The following is a 23,275-nucleotide window of genomic DNA, read 5'->3' as shown; positions in this document are numbered from 1 at the left end:
TGCTTGTTGAGGAGAAGTGCGGCTTCCTTGCTCTGTGGACATGGAAAGCTCTGTTCCAATATCAGCAAAACTCACACCAGGCAGAGTTTGAACGCAGAGAAACAGGGAGGGAGAAATGAGTAGGGACTCTTTACTGAACAAGGCTGGTGTGGAAATCTGCACAAGACCCAGCACAACAATAGGAGAAAGAACTATGAAAATCTGTTCTCCTTAAGAAATGACTCTAGCGTGTACAGTTTCTCAGAAAAGAAAGAAAATGGCAGCAGCAAAGACGAAGCAACCCAGATGGTCTATAAGCAGACTAATTTTATATGAAAGACCCAGAAGCAACTCTGAAGCTACCAATCCAGCTGCCTGGAGAGTCTGCCAGGTTGCCAGATGTTGCCAATGAAAAGTTATCTTCCACAGTTCATCAAAGGAGTGGAGCAGCCTGGTGAAGTGAAACTGTTGCCAATAAAATAAATATTTTATCTGAAAAAAATATTTTATACTAGGAAACATGTTGAAAGATATAAAATTTTAACAACATGCCCAACCCCATGTTACAGTAGATAAATAATGAAGCATACACTGTTAACATGCAGAATATGTTGGCTGGCTCTTCTTACTGATAGAAAATATCTATGCTTAACATTATATTTCTATGGCTACAGTCTTGGATTGTGTTAAACAAGGTGGTTTTTACGTGTGGGGGTTGATGGCACTCAGTCAGGGTTTGGATGGTTTGCCTTGAAGCTAGTAGTCACTTTTGTCACGTTGACATAAAAGGCTAAAAGACAACAAAGCTGGAACAGCCAAAGGTGACAGTAATATGTGCTGGAAGACAGGGAGAAGGCAGAAACGACAGTGAGCCTTTCTGTGACTCCCTGGCTGCTGTGTCACGGCGCTCACCTGCTGTGCCGTGGAAAGCCCTGCATCCCGGAGAGACAACAGTGAGGGGCACAGAGGCTAGAAAAGTAATTTGTATTTTGTGTCTTTCAAATTTTATGGAATAAGCAATTGGTGTCTGCAAACCAGTCGTCCTCTAACAATCAGTGTAGCATTAGAGCAACTAACAGCACACATGTACATTGGCTGCAACACCGGAAATACAGGCTACTCATCAGATTCATTCACAGAGGCTAGTTTTAATTTTGCTAAGAGGAAAATTAAGAGAAAATAGGAGAAATTAGTATTTCATCTAAAAACATGAAAATATATATTTTTAAATTCCTATGTAATTTTTCAAATGCCACTATTACAGTTGTCAATCCAGTGCCTTGGAAATAATATTATGTCTGTTCATTTTAGAGGCCAAAAACCAAACTGCCTGTATAGCCTGTTAGCAAGGCAAAACATCTCTTTTTCCAATGAATGTGTATGAGTGCACTGGGATTCACACAAGCAGATTTGGCAGCTTTTTAAAGTATTTCTTGGACTGCAGAGCATACATTGAACATGGGGAGCTTTTTCTGCAGGAATATGATGTGAATACGAATGTGCTAGTGGAGCAGAGGAGGATGAGCTATAGCATTTCTATTATAATTTAATGTCAAATACAGTTTACAAATTTTTATAATGGTAATCAATAGGACAACATGTCTAAACATTAGTGAGGGGTAGGTTTGCAGGATCTAGCCCAGCATGTCTTTAATAATACATACTAATTCCTTAAATGTGCAACTAAATCACTGAAATATATAAGCTCAATTTGGAACCTTTTACACTTTGAAAATTCATATCCCTTTTTTAATAACTGGCTACAGCGTTTCCAGAATAGACCAGATTTTTTCTGATTTGTTTCCTTGGCTCCTGAATGTGGCTGAAAGGGATGGATTCCCCAAGACAGATGCAAAAACCTATAAAACCCAGGAATATGTCCTTTGTGGATGCCTGTTTATATCTTGCCTCACGCTGATGACTTAAAGACAATCCTGCAGGAAATGTAAGTGTGACCATTTCTCTGAGTTCCTGCAGTGCTTAGATTTATTGCTGACTCTCAGAGTTAGAAAGTATTTACATTCATTTGGGAACACATTTCCCGAAACTGTTATCGAACTTGATGGAACAGGAGTGGGGGAGAGGGTGGGCAGGGAGCAGGAACGTGAACAGTGTAACCTGCTCTTCCTTCTCCTGTAAACAAATTACAGTCTTGATTATAATCTTGACTCACAAAGAATGTCTCTAATCCTTCAAAGATTACTCGATAGCTGCTTGGGCACACTGGATATCCTTAGACTACTGAATATCATAGGAAAAGCTCAAATTTTGCTGCTGAATTTATGATTTACATGTACATGTGCTATGCTACTTAAATTAGGTCTCTTGGCATTGTTCTATATTTAAAAGAAGCCACACTAGCGGAGGCGAGGCCTTCAGTATAGTAAGAGTARTCAGAACTGATGATACAGCACCACAAGACATACCAGAAGCAGTCCGCTTTAGCCTCGCACGTGCCATGGTAGTCTCTCGTGCTTTGGATTCTCTATAGTGAGCTACTTTTTCTTGCATTTGCTAACTGAGATTGTAAAATGCTACTTGCAGAAGATCGGAATTTGATATCTCATCCTGCCCTTCTCAAGGGCTTACTGCTTGTCAATCAATTCCTTGAAAGGGATACAAAACGTATATGCACAGAATCGCAAGACTTCGTCTCTAACATTCCCAAAACAGTCTGCTCTTACTGTGAATCTCCTATAGCTCAGGGAATATAGGACACTACTGAAAGACCAAGAGCTTTAATGAAGTTTCAGGTAAATATCTTCTAAGCAATATGATTATCTGTTACCACTTGAGTGTGAAAAAAATCCACAATGATGAACAGAAAAATCAAAGTATAAAGAGAAAGCTGTTAGTGGAGACACTGTGCTTGAGCCTGCCAAGGGATCTTATCAAATGAGCCCGAAGTGTCCGCAAAACAGTGTTAGTGAAGCAGGGACACTGAATGAAATGATACTTTAAAATGTTAGAGAGGCAAAGCACGTGTGTGCATGTGCGTGTGTATGTGGAAAGGATGTAAAAAGGAGTACAAGTCAAAGGAAGACAAAGAGACTCCAGAGAGGGGCAAAGAGTGTGTTGCATTCTGCACTGTAGGCAATTAATGGAATAATGTACACATGAATTAACTCATTAATGATTCCTGGAGTGAATTATAGAGATCATGAAAGACCACCTGACAAGCCTCTCCAAGAAAAACCTATTTAGCAAATGAAAATACAAACCAAGTTGCTTTTAACATTTATTTGTAATTTGGTGCACAATTCATAAACCAAGAAATGAAAGTTAGGGTATACTTTTAATCAAAGATTTGCTGATCATAATATAGGGTATATGAAATTGAATGGATACATCATTTATTATTATTATGAAAATAAAGGCTTTATGTTTTTAAGTGGACTAAAGTGGATTGCAACGTATTCATATTAGAAAGCTCCTATTGCACATGAAAAATGGATTAATACTGAGGTTTTGTTTAGCAATACAGACAAATCTATATTTCTTTCTTGTTGTGAAGTTACTATAACCATACATAAGCACTAAGTATGAAGAATTGGCATTGGGGAAATCATCTTGCCTGTTTGCCCTATACGTATGTGCTTGGCAAATGTAGTCTGCAGGGTATATATTCCATTTGCAAGTAATCAGATCTCTGACCTGTAACATGCACATTTTGGAGCATTAATTGACACAACTAAAAACTTATTTAGAGGATGAGCTTGAAGCAAAAAAATGTTGTCACAGCTCAGAATCCTGAAATCCAATCTGGACTTCCTAATAATCTGGTTTAAACATTTTTAGATAGATAAAATTGTTCACTAAGGAAAAAAGTAACAATCAAGCAACCAATGCAACATACAAATTTGAAGAGTCCAGCATGGGTTAGCAGATAGCAAATTTATTCTATAAAATGTCTAGTGTGAGGAAAAATTAGAAAGGATTTTAAAAATACACTACTATATGCTGTAGTAGTTGAAAGTGATTAATCCAGTTCTTAAATCATATTTTAAACTCCCTTTCATTTCTTCCCATAGAAAAATAGAAGCCACATTGCTTTGTTTGAATGTTATGTACTTAATTACATCTTTTAAGAAACTGTTTTAAAACTAAATGCAATGTTTAATTACAAAATGCCTCCTTGAAAACAGTTAGCTTGTACATTGATTTGTAGTTCATTAAAAATGCTTTCTTAATTATAGTTACAGCCAGAAATTACATAAAGATTAAACAGACTATAGAGGAATTTGGAAATTGTGGCATGAATTGTAAGGAAAAGTTATATTTCAAATAATGGACAACTGACAGCTATGACTGACTAATTACTGCCTTCCTGTAATTTAAAAACTTAATTGTCATAAAAATAATAATTGGAAAACACAGTGTTCTTTGTAATGGCTATCAATATTACATTTTTTTATAAGAGTAGATTTTCAAGTACTAATTAGAAAGCAAATCAATTGCATCAAAGAACTGTAAAGTTCACACTAGCTGTCGGACCCATCGCCTCAGCACGCTGGGTTCACCGCTAAGGGCAGCCCTCGCTTTGGTTCGTATGGGGTTGTCCTGGAAACCATGCGGATGCAGTCAATAACAGGGCAGACACTGAGACACAGGGTGCAGCCGGTACAACCGTCAGTAACCCTGGGCAGGTGGGTTTTGGGATCAAACCGTATAGCCTGCGAACAGAAATAAACATTATTGATGTCACTCACGGAAAAGGTCAAAATTGCTCCCATTTTAGTGCCTGTGTTTCCTGTACTACAGCACTTGGAGACATCTTTGTGTGATTCCGAACTGCAGCTATAGCAACTGCTAACTGGCAGGAAAACAAAACAACCCCCCCAACACTTTAAAATTAGAAATAGGGGCCAAATTATATCTCGGTGAAAGCTCACTGCCACAAGGGCAGGTTACAGAAGGATGAGTTTGGCCCATGATGCTTAAACTCCCAGAGGGATATTTCTCCTTCATGTGAAGAAAATATTTCATAACATAGCATTCAGCAGGTTTATTGGTTCAGAGGAGATATCAGGACATTCGTGTATGGATTCAGCACAATGCTGGCTGCAAACGCTATCACGCGTTCTTTTGACTTTTATTTTCGGCACAGCATAAACAAGCTAATTTACTAAAAAGTAGTGACAAATATAGCATGCTGAACCTCATGTGATTATTTTTCTTTGCAAATCTTTGAAAGGGATATCTGGGTTTTGGGCAGGCAGAGCTTGCTTTATTTCTCATGTTTCCACTCAGTGAATCCTCATTACCAATTAGTGTGATGAGTGTATTTCAGTGTGAAATAACAATTGCTGTCTCAATGAAATAAGCTCCTGGTATAATGGAAATGCCAATTAAAAGCAAAACCAAAAGCATCGCACAACAAAGCTTCAATATCTAAGAAACAAACCTAGAGAAATAAAAACAAAAAACGTTGAGCTGAATTTACTTTTAAGAGTTTTAGGAAGGAAGGGTCAAGGCCTTAAAGCTGAACTCTCACTGATCTGCAAACAAGTGGTGTCTTAGCAAATCTCCTTCACTACCGTCAGCAACTGGGGGAGCAAGCGAGGAGATGGGTTATTCCTAGGTGCTTCTGCAGGTCTGCTCCAAAGGCAGGTTTGAGACACTGGGATTTCACTACCAGGGAAGCACAGAAGTTGCTGTAGCAACTAGCAAGAGCACGAAGTGCACACTAACTGCCCTGAATCTACAAGTTTTAGTTTAGCTTGAGGACAAAGCAAGCTTCGGTTTGTGAGTGTTTGAGAAGGATTCATTCCTCTTTCCCTAATAACAATGCACATCTTGAAAGAGGGTTCAGAGGTAGAGAAATTAACACAGCATTAACTTTAAATCAAGGAAAGCTTTTCTGCTCCCATCCTACAAGGTGACAGCTCTGCAGATCATCATGGCCATTTTGGAAACAAAGATCAGCATAAAGCAGATGATTTTTTGAAGTGGAAGAGGAGAGGGACTTTTGATTTCTTTGCAATTAAGTAGATGGGAAAAACATTCTTCCTGTTGAGAAAACCCCCTGGGGTTTTAAGCGTTGGTTCTTTTGGTGCCAAGTATTTTATTATTTTCAGTTACAGAAAAGTAAGTTGCACTAAATGAGAACACGGTCTTTTACTCTCCAAAGGCTACATCCTCCCCTTCACTGGGAAATCTGATGGAAGGAGAATCAGTAAAGATTGCAGTATCAAGAATAAATTTAGATAGTTAAAAGACTACTGTAATAATCTAATCTGGTTTAGACGCAACATTAATTTTCTCTTATCAGTGGAAAAAAATGTGTCTACCTTTGCTCTGAAATGCTTGTTGTAATTGCTGAGGTTGATTTTAAATGGGAAGACATTTTTTTTTACCGTATGTAGTTAAAATCATCAGACTTACTATTGAATAGACTGAATTAAGGATAAACAATAGGTCACCGTGTTCAGAGGAAACTTGTTGCCCAGTTAAAATATTTGTTTTTGACAAACTGTTCTCATGATGGGATGGATGAAAAATTTCTTGTAGAAATTATTGCTTAATGCATACTGGATTTGATAATCCACTGGATTATGATAGATCATATTTTGGTTTTCTAAAAGAATGTGTGCCCTCATGTGCAGCCCCAGGACTGAGACCCTTCTTACCACAGATCAGTCCATCAGCTCCAGCAGACGTGACAAGGAGTGGTATGAAGAAATGCCAATACATTCCCTATAACTTATGCTACTATACACTGCAGAAAGAAATAGTTTGCTGGGAACAGCAACCCCAGCTCAAAATTGTCTATCTTCTGGTCACAATGATTTCTGCAAACTTCAGCCTACTGCTCTAAACCCTGGCAGTTATCTTGGAGAAAGGATTTGTACCTCAATCAAGATCAAAACAAAAAAACACCTGCCTGAAACCTGCATTGGTTCAAGTTCAGTTAGGCTGATGGAATAGCAACTAGGTTTCTTAAAAGGTGTTTGGCAATGAGAACATCTCCTGTGTCCCCAGGTTCTGGGAGTGGGATTGGATGCATTCTTCCCATTCTCCTTCATGTACTTGAAGATCTCCAAAGAACTAAATTTACTGCCATCTGAAATGGGTCTCCTTCATTTTCTTCCTTTTAAAAAGAATCCCAGTTCTCACGTGCAGTTAGGGAGAGAACAGGAGAGCGACCTCGAGAGAGACGGTGAGGTGTGGCCCTCCAGACTACACCTTGCTCAGCAGTGTCCCTACCGCCACACAGACGGCTCAGACAGGCCTTGCACAGCACAGCCTGGGAACATGCTGGGGTTAGAATCCAGTATTTTAGACATCTGTTTTTACCACCTGCTCATTAACAGAAGGTGGATTCTTTCTTCCCAGCAGCAGAAAGATAACTCATTGTGCCTTTCTGCTAATTACAGCTGTGCTCTTACCTGGTAGCCAGAATCATTACAGGTCATGTAACATTTGCCACAGTTGATACACATTTCCTCGTCAATCAGAGCCACAACTTGCTCTGTGTTGCTGAGCTCGCCATATGTTCCAATATACTGCAGTGCTTTTCCAATTACATCCTAGGAAAAAAAAATTATTGACTCATTTAGAAGATACCTAAATTGTTTCTATAGCTGTGTAGGAGCACACTCTAGTATTTTAATAAGAAAGATTTAGATATCATTGTGATGATGTTTAGGATTTTTGTTATAAATATTCAAGTTGCCAAGCTTCATATATCCTGTAAAATACAGACAAAGAATGCTCCATACAGGAACATTTCAAATGCAGGCAGCACTTAAAATATCTATCTGTACACAAATAGGTTACACATTTAGAACCTGATTTTGAACATGCTATTTTAATTCATCTATGTTTTGCCATTATTATGTGAAGCTTCAAGAAGCAAAATGGAGCACAAAAGAGGAGTGACACAAACACATCACACAAACAATCTGATCATCCTTGGCTATTTTTCATTAGCACAGATTTAAGAACTCACAAGAAGAAAAGAAAGGGGCATGATCAAATAAACTGACAAAGAAAACAATAACTGCTTTTCTTTCTTTAGAAAGATGAGCAAATGACGTGAAGATCATCAGTTTATTGCAAATATTGTACAGGAATAAGATGTGGGTCTGATCCTGCAAATCTTGATTCAGTTCTGTAAACTTCACGGGTAGGAGATGCAGAAATGAAGGTCTGTGTGATCAGTCTTCTACATCTGTGCTGCAAATGTAAAATGTGCATGGCAGGGCAGAGTGATGGGTACATACCACAAGGGGAAGACCTTATCTCTGAAAGAAGCTGTTGGGACATAACAGATTGCAAACCATTTCTGCTTTACGTAAAGGGAAGTGCACAGTGTGCAGTGGCAGTTCAACTGCACTGAGTCAATGGTAGACATGGGACAAATTCCAGGTTGTTCAGATTACACGGGCAGTATAGCACAGATGATGGACAGATGATAAACATTGCTGCATTTTAAAAGACTCACTTCATGGTAGTGATATTGGTAGTACTATATTGGTTGTCTGGATATTTTCTGAGGTTACTGAATGGGCTTGAACAACAGCTCCCATGTGGAAAAACAAGCCAGATTTTAAATACAGGATTCTATATTGTTAAAAAAAATAATTGAGGTCAGTAAGTGAAGGTTATATGATGCAACAATACATTTTACTTTCAGTGCAAAACCAGGAATAACTGTTAAGTGTTAGAGAAATTTCACTGAGTTATAGGAGAGCAGAACTGGCTTCAAAATCATGCTACCCTAATAAACCAAGAAATCATTACGATTTTCATTATGGAACTTGATCCAAGTCAATTGAAAAACTCTCAAGATCAAGCCAAATACGAGACACAGACAAGTCTGTCTAGAATTATAAGCTTCAAAGTGTTTACCTTTGGTCTTGCATGACCAAGAAACATGATAAGAATTTCTTTTCATATTCTGTTTCTCAATAATTTTTGAACAAGCAATACTTATCTTATTGCTATCGGCCAAAAAGTGTTCTGAAATGGTTAGCAAGCACTTTAAGCTTGTAGTAGTATACTATATTTAACCTGCATAATTTATAATCACATACAATGCTCTATATTGTTTTCAATTCTCATTTAGAAAATTGCAGAAGAATTGGCTTACAGAAACTTAAATTTTCATTGCATATGTTATTTTGGGCAGCTTTACTTTCAAACACACTAAGCATCAATGACTCTTCCTATGCTACCTGAAAGGAAAAAAGGCAGTATGATTTTATCAACGTTACCTCTAAAGGAAAGCTTTGCTACACAAATTAATGCAAAAATGGGTGCCACCATGTCTTCCTGAGTCTGCCAAAAACTTACGCAACAGTTCTATTTCCTGAATGAATGGCTCCCATTCATCTCAGAGAAATTTTAACTTGATCATTTAAATCAAAAGTGTATCTTTATGCAATGAGACAAGCTTCTAGTTCATTGGATGCAGTGGTAGGATCTATGAGAAAAGGAAGTTGCTATTAATGACAGCCGAGGTAGGAAATTCAGCCATATCCCAAATCTAGGAAGAAGGACAAGGAAACTCTACTCTTTTCTTGTTCCAAAAATACTCAAACACTTTGTCTGTGCCAAAACCCTGACTTGCTTATGTATGAAATACCTTGGTTGCATCCATCCAAGAGCTAAAGCTTTCCAGTCCTTCTTAGCAACATGTATAGGACATTAATGATCTTCCAGGATAAAAGAGCTATGGCACATTGCTAAAGGCAGCATGAAAATAAAATTGAAGAGAGACTCTATGAGTGTGGACTGCAAGGGAGCAAGTTATCATAGCTTAATGAGTTAGCACTCATCACCAGAGCTGTGCAAGCTGACCATGTGCATGGTCCAAATTCATTGCAAATTTGAAATAAAATCTGTTTGCTTAAACCACTATTAAAGGTCAATTAACCACCATGAAAGTGTTTAAGCTAATACTTTTCACTTTGCTATTGCAAAGGGCTAGGCTTGAGCACACAGCCCTTTACTGTGCCTCCACTGATGAGCTACAGTAACTCAATCAAACGTAATCCCTTAGGAGAACTGCCCACACTCCTGTATTTTCATTTCCACGTCTTACTCAGAAAAGTTCACAATTTACTGGGAATTGCTCAGCAGTTTTCAGGTTGCTATAGTTCTCAGGTTTCTATAGTAATCTGTACCATAACTTTAAAATTGTAATTGTAGAATTCTGCTCCAGCTTGTTGCAAGTTTCCTGTAGGTTTGTCTGCATCATACCTGTTAAAGATTTCAAAATATATATGTGTGTCTTTGTGTAGTCTACTGCCTCCAGCAATATTAAGTATCCTAAAAGCCTCTCTCTTTTGTATATAGCCCCCAAACCTTCCACTGTATGTCACAAACGCATGTGGTGTCTGCAAGTACTAGACTGTGTCTCTGTTATTTCAGAGTTTGAATAAATCATATAAAACCTGTGCAACATACAGTGAAATAGCTTTTCACTGTTTTAAAGGTATCTACATGGGGAGATTCCCAAAAGTGAAGGGCTTTTTAATCTAACAGACAACGGCATCAGAAAATGAAGTGCTGGGAGCTTAAGATACAAAAACCCCAACCAGAAAGCAGGCAGACATTTAAACAGCATAGGTAATTAACCCAGCACGATTTTCCCAGGGAGGTGCTGGATTCACATCTGTATTCTTTAAGTAAGGGTTGGATGTTAAAATAAAAAAAACAAAGCTCAAGCAGGTTGCAGAGAACAGCTACTCAGATAATCAGGGGATGGAGGGTCTTGCTTCCAAGAGGACACAAAAAAAGTCTTAACAGGATGTTTAGCCTAGCAAGATGAAGGCAGAGCAGGGATATGACGTCTCTTTATATATACATCAGGGAGGGAAAAGAGCTATTTAAGCTAAATGACAATGTTGGCACAAGAACACATGGTTATAAGCCAGCCATGAATAAATTTAAAGCTGGAAATTAGAAAAGGGTTTTTTAATAGGAAAGGATTGAGGTGGTTAATGGCCTTCCAGAAAGGCAGCTGGGGGAGAGGAGGGAGACGGATCAAATTTTAGGTTAGCATTAGGTAAGCTGAGAAAAGGTACTGAAATGGTTGCTTAGAAGAAAATGATCAAAATGGATTTTTCCAGCCATAAAACCTACAAAGGGAATAACAAAAACAATGCATGTGACATTGCTGAATTTGTAAGCAAGTCTCACTTCTCACAGTTCACAAAATACATTTTGTGGGGCCTAGGATCCCAGATAGGGAGGATGATGGCATTTTAGAGGTCTGGAAGTGATTTCAAAAGACTGTGTCAATGACTTACAGCTCTTTTACACTCCTGGATGATGTGTCTTTTAATCACTTCTTTCTCTCAAGCAAGAACTATATCTTTATTCTGCAAAGTTTCAAGTCTTTATTGACTAAAAAAGTAACAGTACTTAAAAATGTTTTGCAGGTGCACTCTTTTACAGCATCTTAAACTATCTCAGAGCTTCTTGCTTCCATCAAATCATAAATGTTTGGAACAAAATAAACAGTGCAGCAAGAAATAATCAGCTTTCACAGTTTAAAGTGTGGTTTCACTCTAAAAAGTGACTGTCTAAAATGGCACTATGGGATTCCACACTTAGTATATCTCAAATCAGATCAAATTTGCACTGTTTACCATATAATGATTTTTTTGCCAACTGCCAGACCTGCAAACAGAAGCCAGGTTGTGAAAGTCAAGCTGTGTTCTTTCTGCCTTGTGCATTATCAGCAGCAATAAAAAAAAATCTGAAAGTTAAATTTTGTCTTAAGTTACGCCTTTGCAATCTCAATGACTTTGAGTGCTCCTTTAGGTTACTGCTGTGCTGTCCCACTCTTTTCAACAGAACTGCACCGAACAAACTAGGAAAGGAATTTAGTCCTGCAACTGGCACTGGCAGGGAATTCTGTTGCTATGGTGAGAATGAGAGCAGAATCCATTAGTTTTATGTTACTAATGAGTACAGAAAAAATTCATTCTGTCACTAAGCTAAGCAGATGTGGTTTTGAGTACACACAAGGAACAGATATGTTCAGTAGGATGTTATTATTTTTATATGCTACTTTTATTACTATAGTTGCATTTTTAATATTAATATATCAAACATTTTATGGTGATTAGCTTTTCATTAGTTATCATATTAGTAAACCTATATTTGCAAATATAACTCTCAGTTCAGGCATGGCTCCTCAGTGGCCTTGCAGGCCACAAGTCTCTAGCTTCACACAGACAACACTCTGTGCTCTAGAGATGAGGGACAGCACAACCCTCTCACTAGAGAGTTGTGCACAAGGTAGGTGTTGGGTCTCGTATAGGAAGTTCAAAGGGAACGTGTAYGCCTGTGCTTTTAGTGCGCATTTTGAGTCCCCATAAGACACTTAGGCATGTTACGCAATGTTCAGGAGAACGGTTCACTGACTGGGACCACTGGGCGTGTGACGCTGCCAGCAACCACAGGTGAGGACTGTGGAGTAATCGGTAGAGCAACAGGTGTTGAGCTCTGCCTCTCCTGAGCAGCAACCTGTCCTAAGGAAGGGCCTCAACCTCCATCTTCAACAAACAAATCATCTGACATATAGTAAAGTTCTGCGCTTGATCCCAAGTACTCTATTAGTTCATTATTGTTTATGAGGTGTTTGTGCAGTTCTCAAAATTCAATAGGTTGTGAAAGAACAAGAGCCTCCACAGAAGTGCCCTTACTAGGGAGTAAAGAGAGCATTGAGAGAGGATGAACTGTCGCAGAGAAACTAAATGACTTGTCTGTACCAGTCTTTTATCCCCATTAGGGAGATACCTGCCTTCCACCTGCTCTTTTTAGGAATAAAAGTGAGGTATATCAAAGATAGGGACAACAAAAGAAGAAAAGTTGTGAAAAAATAGATTAAGAAGAATAAACCACCAGTACAAGAGAGTACGTGGCCAAGGTGAATTTAATGTAAAGTGCCTAACAAAAATATGTAATCTCATTATAACTAACATTATATTGAAAGATTACAAATACTTTGCCAGTAGTTAAAAAAAGTTACTAAATATGCTCTGAGATTTAGAGACCTCTAAGCCGTATTTCAGTAAATCAAGTAAAACAGTTGCAGTACTAATTAAAGACGGACTTAGAAAATAACTCAAACGAACCTTTACTACATAACTCAATATGGCTTTTGTAAAAGAAAATTGTGCTTCCTGGATCTATTACAATTCTTTATATACACTGCAAAGCAATAAATACAAAAGAACCAATTGGTAAATTTTACATTTCAATAGGCTTCTGACACAGGCTTTCACAAGAAATTAAGCAGGCATGAAGTGGGATTGGAAGGTGGCTAAACAAGTTGGCTAAACAGAAAAAAAAAAAAAGAGCTTGAATATAATGATCAATGTTCAGAAAAGGCAAAATATTAACAGAGGAAAATGCCTCCCTTTTCTGGTTTATATATGATATTGTTTAATATGCTTGCCTGTGTTCCAGGAAAAAGTTTGAACCAGACGACTTTGAAGTCGACACTGACTTTAGTTTAAACAAAATTAAAGAAAACTCTGGAGAACTTTTACATACATTAACACAGTGTCTTTCCTCTATTTTGGGCTACTAGCTCAATACCAGTCATTACATAACCCTTTTAAGCTGTCTTTTGGCAATCAGAAGGGGGAAGGAAAAGAAGGTTGACTCTAGGATGTTTCCACACATCTGAAGATTAGTTCAAACTTGCTTAAACTGTCATATTAATGAGAATACTTTCTGAGGTACTGTGCTAGGGAAGGGATCATTATGGGCTACTGCATACAGTCTATTGCTGTGATTCATGTCGGAGCCAATACTTGGAGAAGCAGACTCAGAGTCCCATAAATCACAGCTGTGGAGTTCCTCTAGAGGAAAAAGAAGTCCCAGACGCATAGTTCTACCTGACATAAGCAAGTTCATGATGAAGATTACGACTACATAACCTTTTGCAGTCAGGCAAGCAGAAGCTAAATCTACTCATGTGCTGAACCACCTGGATGCAGGCCAGGAATGATCCAAATGGTACACTGTTATGGCAGAACAGTGCTGTGCCTAGACCAATATACCTTACTTCTCCAGAGAACTTTATAGATTATGCACAGCACTGGAGTAAATGTGACTGGATGACTCCAGCCAGATGCTTCCAGCATCAGTATAACAGWCTTGCATATATGTGCAAAAGACCATGTAGACATATTGTTACACACATGAGTGAAAAACACTTGAGGGACACTACAGATATTTTTCCAACAGATGGGACAATATATCATGTCCTAGCTAAGCTGATAAACAAAGCTATGTCAGAAAGTTTAAAGTAGTTTAAACTTACTGAACAGGGCAACCTATACAGCAAGTCTTGTGGAGAAAAAAAGGAACAAATAAAAAAAGCAGATAAATGGTGACCAAATATTATGGGCCCTCAAGGACAAAGAACTAAATCATTATGAAAAAAACACAGAAAAGATATAAGGAAAGAAAATTAAAGTAATTAGGAGGTAACCTGAGGTAGGCAATGACATGCATGGGAACTGTACAGAAGTGCAGCTAAAAAGAAAAGATCCAGGACATATATCTGAGCACTGCAGGAATTCTGATATTACAGAAAAGTGTGAAAAGAAACAACTCTGCTGAATATCAAAGTATGCAGTTTCAATTAATATTGAAAAATAGAGAAAATAAAGAGAAAAGCCATGGGAAAAGCCATCCAAAAAATAAATTAGATTTTGGATAATCGCGGAGGGTTTTTAAGTCTATAAAAAAGGCATTTTGGCAGCAGGCAGAATTTAAACAAATGTTGGAATTTACATATCATCAACCCAACAGCAGATCAGACAGATGAGGGAGTTCTAGGCAGGCATCAGGAAATTTACAGCAAGTTTTCAAAAATACAACCAGCCAAACCAAGGGGCATTGCTGTTTTAAGGATAGCCAGCTCTTAGGTCCTTTCCAGCTTTCTAGAGTACCTACTTCTCCATTGTTCCAGAAAACTGGACAAAGGCTGGGAATAGCTGTAAGAGTCGAAAGGATTTAGAGGCTTAACCCATTTAAAAGTCAGGCTTTCACAATCAGCCAGAGCTGAAGCTATGTAGCCATCCTCACATTTTGCTGTAAGAGAGAGGTGGCCCACCAGTTTGCCCYTACAAGCTTGAGAGCTCTGCAGATTAACAGTCATAAAATACATACACACACAAACACAAACACACGCATGCGCACACATGCACACATAGGCACACTTAAAATTCAATAAAACATTTAAATTTAAATTTAAAGCATAAATCATTTTAAAGCATTTCTCAGAGTGAAGGGAAAATCCCAGGATTCAGACTGCTTCTTTGCACCCTTGCCTGCAAGCACCGTCGTGGTACAAGCCACAGTGGAGAACAACCAGCCGAGGGCACCTGCTGGGCCCTCGTGCTGGCTGCTGGGTTGCGGCCCTCGCACGTAGGGATTTACACAGCCTGACAGCCTCTGCAAGCACAGCGCCACTGCCTGCCCCGCACCACTGCCGGGTCAGCATCGCCGTGCTCCTTGTACGGCCCAGGTGGAGCCTTCCCACCCCAGGGATATCTGGTCTGCACTAACAAYGCACATTCCCTGCTCTGTTCATAGGATCAGCCAGGACAGCACTGTCTACAGATGATATGGGAGCTGATAATTCTAAGTGAGAACAGTTCTTGGACAGTTACAGATAAAATCACTCAACGAGCTCATTCAACTCCCCCTGTGGCAAATCTGTGGTCAGGGAAGGGTATCAGAGACACCTTTTTTCATTGTTTCACTCAGCTTCTGTAATGAATATTCTGAATGTTCCTGGCAGATTTTCTCCACAAAATCTTATGGATGGATCTATTAATAATAAACTTTGTTAACACCCCCTTTTGGAGTAACAAGTTCCAAGTTCCCTAACTTAAAGAAAAATCCAGGTATACCGCTGTTCCTTAGTGGGCCTCTCTCATTGCTGTTTTTCTCATTATGGTTAAAACATTCCCTTCTAAAGAGGTGGTCTAGCTGAAAGACTCATGAATCCATGAATTTGGTGATTCCTGATGGTGATTCCTACCTTCTCCTAATTGCTTCAGTCTTTTCAGTCTTGTTTAAATTAAGGCTAACCTGATTCCTCTGAGAAGCTTCTCACAGACACCACATAAAAGTATTCAATGTCTTTATAAACAAAAGTTTTTCTTTTGGGGAATTCATTTTATGTTCCCTGAAGTAGGGCCTCTTTTCTTCTTTTTAACCAATCTCCTACTCTTGGGTTCTTTTTTGCTTTTGTACTTGGAGCTAGGCTTGATAAATTATTGACCTCAATTTTTTATTTGTTTTTTTCAAGTCTTTATGTCTGTCTTTCCCTCTTGCTAAACTTTTCCTTTCATTCTGTTTATTTGTTTTTGGATGATATTAGTTTTTTGGTTTTCTGTTGTTTTTAGAAGCAAGCTATCTCATTGAAAATGCAGTTATTGGCTGCTGCTTTTTCTTTCTCTTATCCCCAACATCAATACTCTCCCTGCAAAGAGAACAGAACCATAAAACCTTTGAGGCCAAGCAGTCTTTGAAAATGTTCATCATTGTCAAAGAGAAAAAGTATATTGCTGTTCTTTGGATTCTTTCATATACATAAAGAAGGGAACCTCAGCACAAGAAGAGGGAAGCTATTTGCAATATCATGGCATAAACCAAAATAATCAGGCCAAAAAAGTAAGGGAGGTCTACAGAAGTGGCAAACCCTTCAACTTAGACAAGATGATGACTCAAAAATTGTCCTTGATCTGTTCTGCATTGTATCAACTAGCTTGCAATGCCGTGTATGCTGGTAAATTCTGCAATATTCCCTTTGGAACTATATGTGCTATTTTGAGCCATTGATCATGTTGTATTTTATCTTTGGCCTTATTTTTGCAAGAATTCACACAGGACCAATCATATGGTGAAAGTTACCTATCTGTGATGGGGTCATAGGTTTTATTTTCACTTTGACATTTACTCATTGTAGATGGTGGATCAGTTACTTAAGCAAACATTTTCCAGCTTTAGAAGTCGAGTTTGAAAACCAAGGACTCAGTTTTCGTATGTACTGAACACCAGCTTTTTTCCATTGATCTTGCATGAGAGATGGAGGTATTTAGCACATCACAAATTATCAGAAGGTAACATGCAGAACTGAGCTCATATTGTTGCATTCAAATTAAAGGAAATTATTAATAGTTTTACTTCATTCTTCAAGGCATTATTCATGCTTTGTTCTACAATTACCATTCCACTGCCTGAACGTCTTGATTTTGAAAATAACATTAAGGAAATACCTATACATGCGCATCACAAATCATTTCCCATCGATTTTGGTTAAAAGCTAGGAAGTCTGCATAAATAGTTGGCTTTGATGCCCTCTAACAAGCTTAAAAGCAGTAATAACCAACTCAAACTGCTAGAAATGACTGTGCATGTCAACTGCCTGATGGCTGATCACTTCTTATACATAAGCATATATTTTAGTTACCTTGATTGCTGGAATGGGCTTCTTTGGAACGAAATGTTTTTTCCTGGGGAGCAAAGCAGCTGTGCTCTGTTTCTTCAGTTTAATTTTGTTCTCAGCTATTATCTTTTTGCGTTGTTCCAGGTAAGGCCCAAAACTAGGTAGTTTCTGAAATAAAAATCAGGAAACATGATTATGCTTAATGAGCAGGCATAGCAAAGAGAATGAGTCAGATCCTAAGGGCAGGATTCTTAAGTCCTTGCTGAATGTGACTTGTTTCTTACACAGGAAGCTGAAATTGAAATCAGTGGGACTGTACCAGAGTGTGAAGTGAATAAAAATCAAATATGGACTTCAGGATCTGACTTGAAAATATATATTGAATATTAAAATACTAATACACCATAGCAAGAAAATAGCTGAATTGCAGATCAGCATCCAACAGTCTTCTATTTCTCCAGCACATACTTGCTCACATATAAATATGTATCGTGTTAAATAATTCGAACATGTAACTTTATTCCTATAATAGGTGGAAAGGTGTCATAAAACTATCAGTTTACTTGGAAGGGCTCCACTAATGTTTGAGAATACTTTTAGGGATATTTGGATATATCTATGTATTTTCAAAGCATACAAACATGCATTTTGTGATGATGACAGAAGGTTGTTGTGGGCTGTCAAAGTAAGGCTAACAAATGCCAAATGAACAGAAATGCATTGTGATTTCATAATTTACCTCCATGTCCCAGTTACAGATTTTTCTGTGATATTTAATCTTTGGGCCTGATTAAGCACTACAGGAAGATTTCACTGAAATACAAAGCTCATGTCTCATCCAGGAACATTGAAAGTGCTGGGTCAGATTTCATAAACTTGCCAAACACTCAACTTCCTAAAAAAAAAGTCCCTTTGGGTACACAACAGAGATATGGAAAACTGTAGCATGCCACAATCTCAGACCTAGGTGAATGAAAAATGGTTGAAAACATGGATTTTTGCTTGTTCAGCAGACCATGCCCCTCCTCCCCTGCAACTAATTACTTATGATGCAAAAGTATTTTATCCACCTAACTAAACCCTATACAGAAGCTACTGCAGTCCTCTAGAAACTACCAGGTAGTAATGGGGGATACATAGCCTCAGTAGTTGCTAGCATTAGTTCACACTAATAATACAACTTCAAAGAGCATATCCAACAAGACAGAGTACTGCTGTGGTTATCAATTTTTTAAAGAGGGAATTTTAATGTGAATTTTAAAAACAGAATTATTTAAAAATTTAACAATTTTTTTTTTAAATAAAGTAAATTCAGAAGAGGTTACCTTCTTATAATCCTTAGGAGAAAAATGCCTCAATGAGCTCTGTCAGTCACCATACCCAGCCTTGGGACCTTGGGCTTCTTACTATGACAAGTAATAGCTTTCTTGGCTGCTAGGCTTTTGACACTCTGAGCATATAGCCAAAGGCTGAGGTCCTTGAAATGTTTCCCAGCTTCTGAGACTTGGTCTCTGCCCTCAACACATTTTAATTTCAAGTCAGAATGAGACTTGGAGTCCCCGGGTGGTTTCCAGAGGAGGAGCCCTGTTGCAGAGGCCAAGAATGAGCCATATTCTGGGGCAAACCCTCAATCTAGACAAATGCAAGGGCAGGACCGTGAGGGATGCTGCAGACCCTATCTGTCCCAAATCTAGATGTAGCCTGAGTTTGCCAGCTACCAAAGGACTGCTGTTTTGTCTGTTTTATAGGAACTTTGTTCCTGAATGTTCTTTTCAAGGGCTTCCCTACAGATGTCAAATTCATAAGTCATGAATATGAATTTTCCAGAATTCATAACCGATAAATAAGGTTTGGCTGCTATATGGTCCTGCAGAACACATTCAAGTGTTAAAGGAAGGTAGGTAGATGACTGTAAAATATGTATAATACCTTCAAGGGTTATCATTAGAAGTAACCAAACTTTCCTTTCTGTGCAAATGCCAAAAATATGGGATTTCTGTGCCTCGAGAGGAAAAGTTCTAGGATGTTTTACAATAACCTTTTAAAAATTACGGCAAACAACAGTAAGATAGCAGCCTTACACACCAAAACAAAATAAGACAGTAAAAATAGAGTTTTTAAACAGAAAAATGAGTAAAAGGGATAATTTGTCTAATTTCAGTCTGTACAACAGGTTTGAAAGCGCACACAAACAGAATCAGTTCTTCAGATGAATTTTAGAAGATGTAAGACTGTTACCAAAAAGTCAGAAATACAAATTTTTCTTGTACATCTGCTAGGCTGCATCAATTAGAAATACACTTTGGCTTACCAAACACGCAGTAGCTGTGTCACGGAGAAGCTATATTCTCTCCATAGCGTACGCACTGAAGCCAACAACTCTGGGCTTAAAAGGGAAGGAGACCTGATGACAAAGCACTTTGGGGCTCTTCCCTCTCTGGCCAGGAACTGACTTTCAGAGTAGTTAGCAAAGCTAATTTTGCTGAGGTTTTAACTGATGTAGTAGAGAGAGGAGACAGTTGTTTATGGCTTGACTGATTAAACAGGATCATCTTTGGGAAGAATAGCCAAATCTTTGCAGAATAAATCATTTGCTTTTGTGTATTCTTAATTTATGCACAACCTCCTAATTTCTACAGACAGAAATGCCAACGACATTGAAATAAAGCAGGTGATCTGAAGAAAATTGTGGAAAAAAAAAAAGATCATTTTTGTGTATAGATGAAGAGTGCTTTACTAAGGCAATTAATTCATTTTCTAAGTTTTTTTTCTAAGGTGTGGCCTCAAAGTATTCAGATTTTTATGTCTAACATAGCTGCTAGCTGGAATGTAAAGCAGACATTTTGAAAAGCATCCAGTGTCACTGGTGCCATAAAGATATTATATTAGATGTTTTGTAATGACATGAATATGGTTAAGTTAAACGATCTTTTCAGAATAAATGAAGTGATGATTAACCTAGAAAACTAACATCAGACCTGAGGTTTTACTGTGCAATCTTGTATTTCCATCAAGAATTTGATTAAATGGAATGCAAAATAATTAACTAAGCGCCTGGGTCTTATTCTAGTCTTGAGGATATACAATGAGCTTCCATTGACTTGACAGAAGTTGACTGTGTGCCTGTACAAATGATCTGGTTATTTTGTGTTTGGAGTCTGGTATTTCACAAGCAGCCAAGTCAAATTTCATCAAACACTGAAAACCAGCAATCTTTTCTATAACAATAAATAATACATGAAACTGTAGCCTCAGGAGTTCAGGAAGGACATTATTGAAGGTTCCCCTTACAAGTAATGCACAGATATACAGAAGGTTGACGAGACTGCTTATTGTTCAGAGCTGTAGTTTCAAACATTTTGGAGTCAAAGGCCATATGAAGYGGCACACAATATTATAATGAAGCAAGTTACATGTTATAGCAAAAGTGGAAATGCGTTAAAATAGCTGCCAAAGAGCTGGAAATTTAAGAGAGTTTTAAATTAAATCACGCTCTAATCATTGTAGGGGATATCTTCTAAAGCATATGTGGGATTTAACAGCACAATGCCCAGTGAAAGCACTAGCTCAGTAACCTGGGGGGTTTAAATCCCTGTTTGCTTTTGAAATCTTTCTACAATAAGTCTTGAGAATTTTTTTTTAATTTCCAGATATCTTATTGTCACCAAACTCTTTGCACACTGGAATCTTTGTCATATCAACATCTGCCTAAAAAAAAAAAGATATGAATATGTGGATCATAGCATGTGTTTAGAAGATTGCAACAAGCAGAGTAATTAGATAAGTCTTGTCTGCTGATATATCTGTATCAGTGATGTCTATAGCTGCATTATTTGTATCCATCTGTCTCTATGTAGCCATAATTTAATGTGTTTCTACTGCAGAGGATAACATCAATAGTGGAGCCAAAATAAATATATTAACTGGTTTTATTTCATTGTTTATAACTGCATTATCCCAAAGCTGGAAGCTTGAAATATTGTGCTGGAGTATTTTGCAGAAAGAAAGAAAGAAAAAACCCAACTCTTCTTGCTAAAGACTTTCAAAAGCTGCCTTTTAACTGATGAACTGTACAAATCTCCAGCAACATTGTGATTTTTGTTTCAGTAGCTTCTCCAGGGATTCATCATTGATGAATTTGTTCTCACCAGAAAAGCTAAATCCTACTCATTTAAAGATAACAGTATCTTCCACTAAAACTGTCTCAATCCAGATATRAAAAAGCATTACCCTGCCAATAGAGAACTGACAACATAATGAATCAACAATGAAACCTTAAGCCAGAAAAGCTTTAAGGTGAATAAGTCTGTTTTGATTATAATTTATTCATGGATCAATCTAAAGGTAATTGAGCATATTATGAACTAAAAAAGGTGCTTGTTTCCTAATGGCAAAAAGTAAAGGATATCTCTCATTTCAGATTGCTGTAATTATTATGGGAGCATTAGCAAGTAGCCCTAATTAGAACAGAGGTGGAACAGGCTAGTGAACAGAAGACCAAGACTTTATTTCCAACTTCTAAACTGGTCTGTTGCCTTCATCCAGGAAAGTCAAGGTATGTCTCCATGCTGTAGCTATGGGTTGTTTATTTGGGAGCTATCTCCTGTTAAGGGGCTGCATGTTGTCTACTGTTAGAAGACCCAGATTTCAGCTGGGACAACTAGGTATCATCATAAACCAAAAATAATTACCTACAGTACTACTATACCTACAGTACTTGAGTGGATCTGAAGTATATCCTGCTGGTATTTGCTAATAAGATGGGGCACAAAAAAGAACACTAGAAAATAGTCATTTTCATAAATGGGATTTTCAGGGAGTAACTGTCATAAGGTAAATGAAGAACTTATATAAGCAATTACAAGGATCACTGGCACATGGAAATTTGGGGTAGCAATATCATTTAGTTATGAGGCAACATGGTTTAAAAATGCTGTTTCCCCATGGCTGAAGAATTTCCCATGTCGAATGCAATGTCATTATCCAATTTCTTTTATATTTGAGTGTTGCCTCCACTCTGAGGTATGAAGATTCATTCTGTAAATTCCCCTCATGCACTTTAACTTGTAAACAATTTTAAGTGACACACAGTCTTGTCCCTCATGTATGTGGAAGTGGAAGTGAAGCCAAATCGTCTTATTTCACATACTTCACATTTTTCAAGTGCAGACATTTCTGCTGCACATAGCAAAACTAGACAAGAACAAGAATGAGTACTGAAAAAGGTCTGACATGCTGAATTGCTAAAGGAGAGTTAAAATTGCTCTAATGAAATATTATGTGCTGGTTGTAGTACTGATGTATTAAGCAAAGACCCACATACTCTGTGGTTATGTAAATGGCTGGATAATTTTTTCACCAGAGCTTTGCCACATAAATCACTAGTGTGTTTTAGAAATCAAACAAGATGTTGATCTTACACTTCCTTCACTATAGCTTGTTTTTATGAACAGATTTTTCTCTGATATTACTTAACCAGCAGCATTCCCTCAGAGAAGGACAGAAGAAAGGAGGAGAAAACACAAATTGTCAAAATGCCTGGAAAGGACAAAGGTGGTGAACTACCTTCACAGAATCACAGAGTTGTTGGGGGTTGGAAGGGGACTCTGGAGATCATCTAGTCCAAACCCTCCACTGAAAGCAGGTCACCTAGAGCAGGTTGCTCAGGGCTGTGTCCAGTCATGTTTTGAATATCTCCAAGGACAGAGGCTCCACAGCCTCTCTGAGCAACCTGTTCCAGTGATCAACCACTCTCACTTTGGAAAAGCTTTTTCTTACATTTCAGTGAAATTCCTGTATTTCAACTTGCACCCACTGCCTCCTGTCCTGTCAGTGGATACCACTGAGAAGAGTCTGGCTCCATCT

At 38.0% G+C, this 23,275-nt stretch overlaps 1 protein-coding gene across 3 annotated transcripts in view; it reads right to left on the bottom strand.

The window, feature by feature from the left end:
- Positions 1-3,254: 3,254 nt before the first annotated feature.
- DPYD (dihydropyrimidine dehydrogenase) overlaps positions 3,255-23,275 on the bottom strand; it is a 375,517-nt gene continuing 355,496 nt past the window's right edge. For all 3 annotated transcript variants that reach the window (XM_026057686.1, XM_026057684.1, XM_026057685.1), the window contains 3 exons: positions 17,435-17,578; positions 7,368-7,508; positions 3,255-4,652 (listed from right to left, as the gene is read on the bottom strand). In XM_026057686.1, the coding sequence (XP_025913471.1) occupies positions 4,482-4,652; positions 7,368-7,508; positions 17,435-17,578 (456 nt within the window). In that variant the 3' untranslated portion in view covers positions 3,255-4,481. The remainder of the gene's footprint in view (positions 4,653-7,367; positions 7,509-17,434; positions 17,579-23,275) is intronic.

This window comes from Apteryx rowi, unplaced genomic scaffold (genome assembly GCF_003343035.1).
Source record: "Apteryx rowi isolate R43461 unplaced genomic scaffold, aptRow1 scaffold_14, whole genome shotgun sequence".
In the NCBI taxonomy this organism is placed as follows: Eukaryota; Metazoa; Chordata; class Aves; order Apterygiformes; family Apterygidae; genus Apteryx; species Apteryx rowi.
This window is presented reverse-complemented; position numbering and strand designations above follow the sequence as displayed.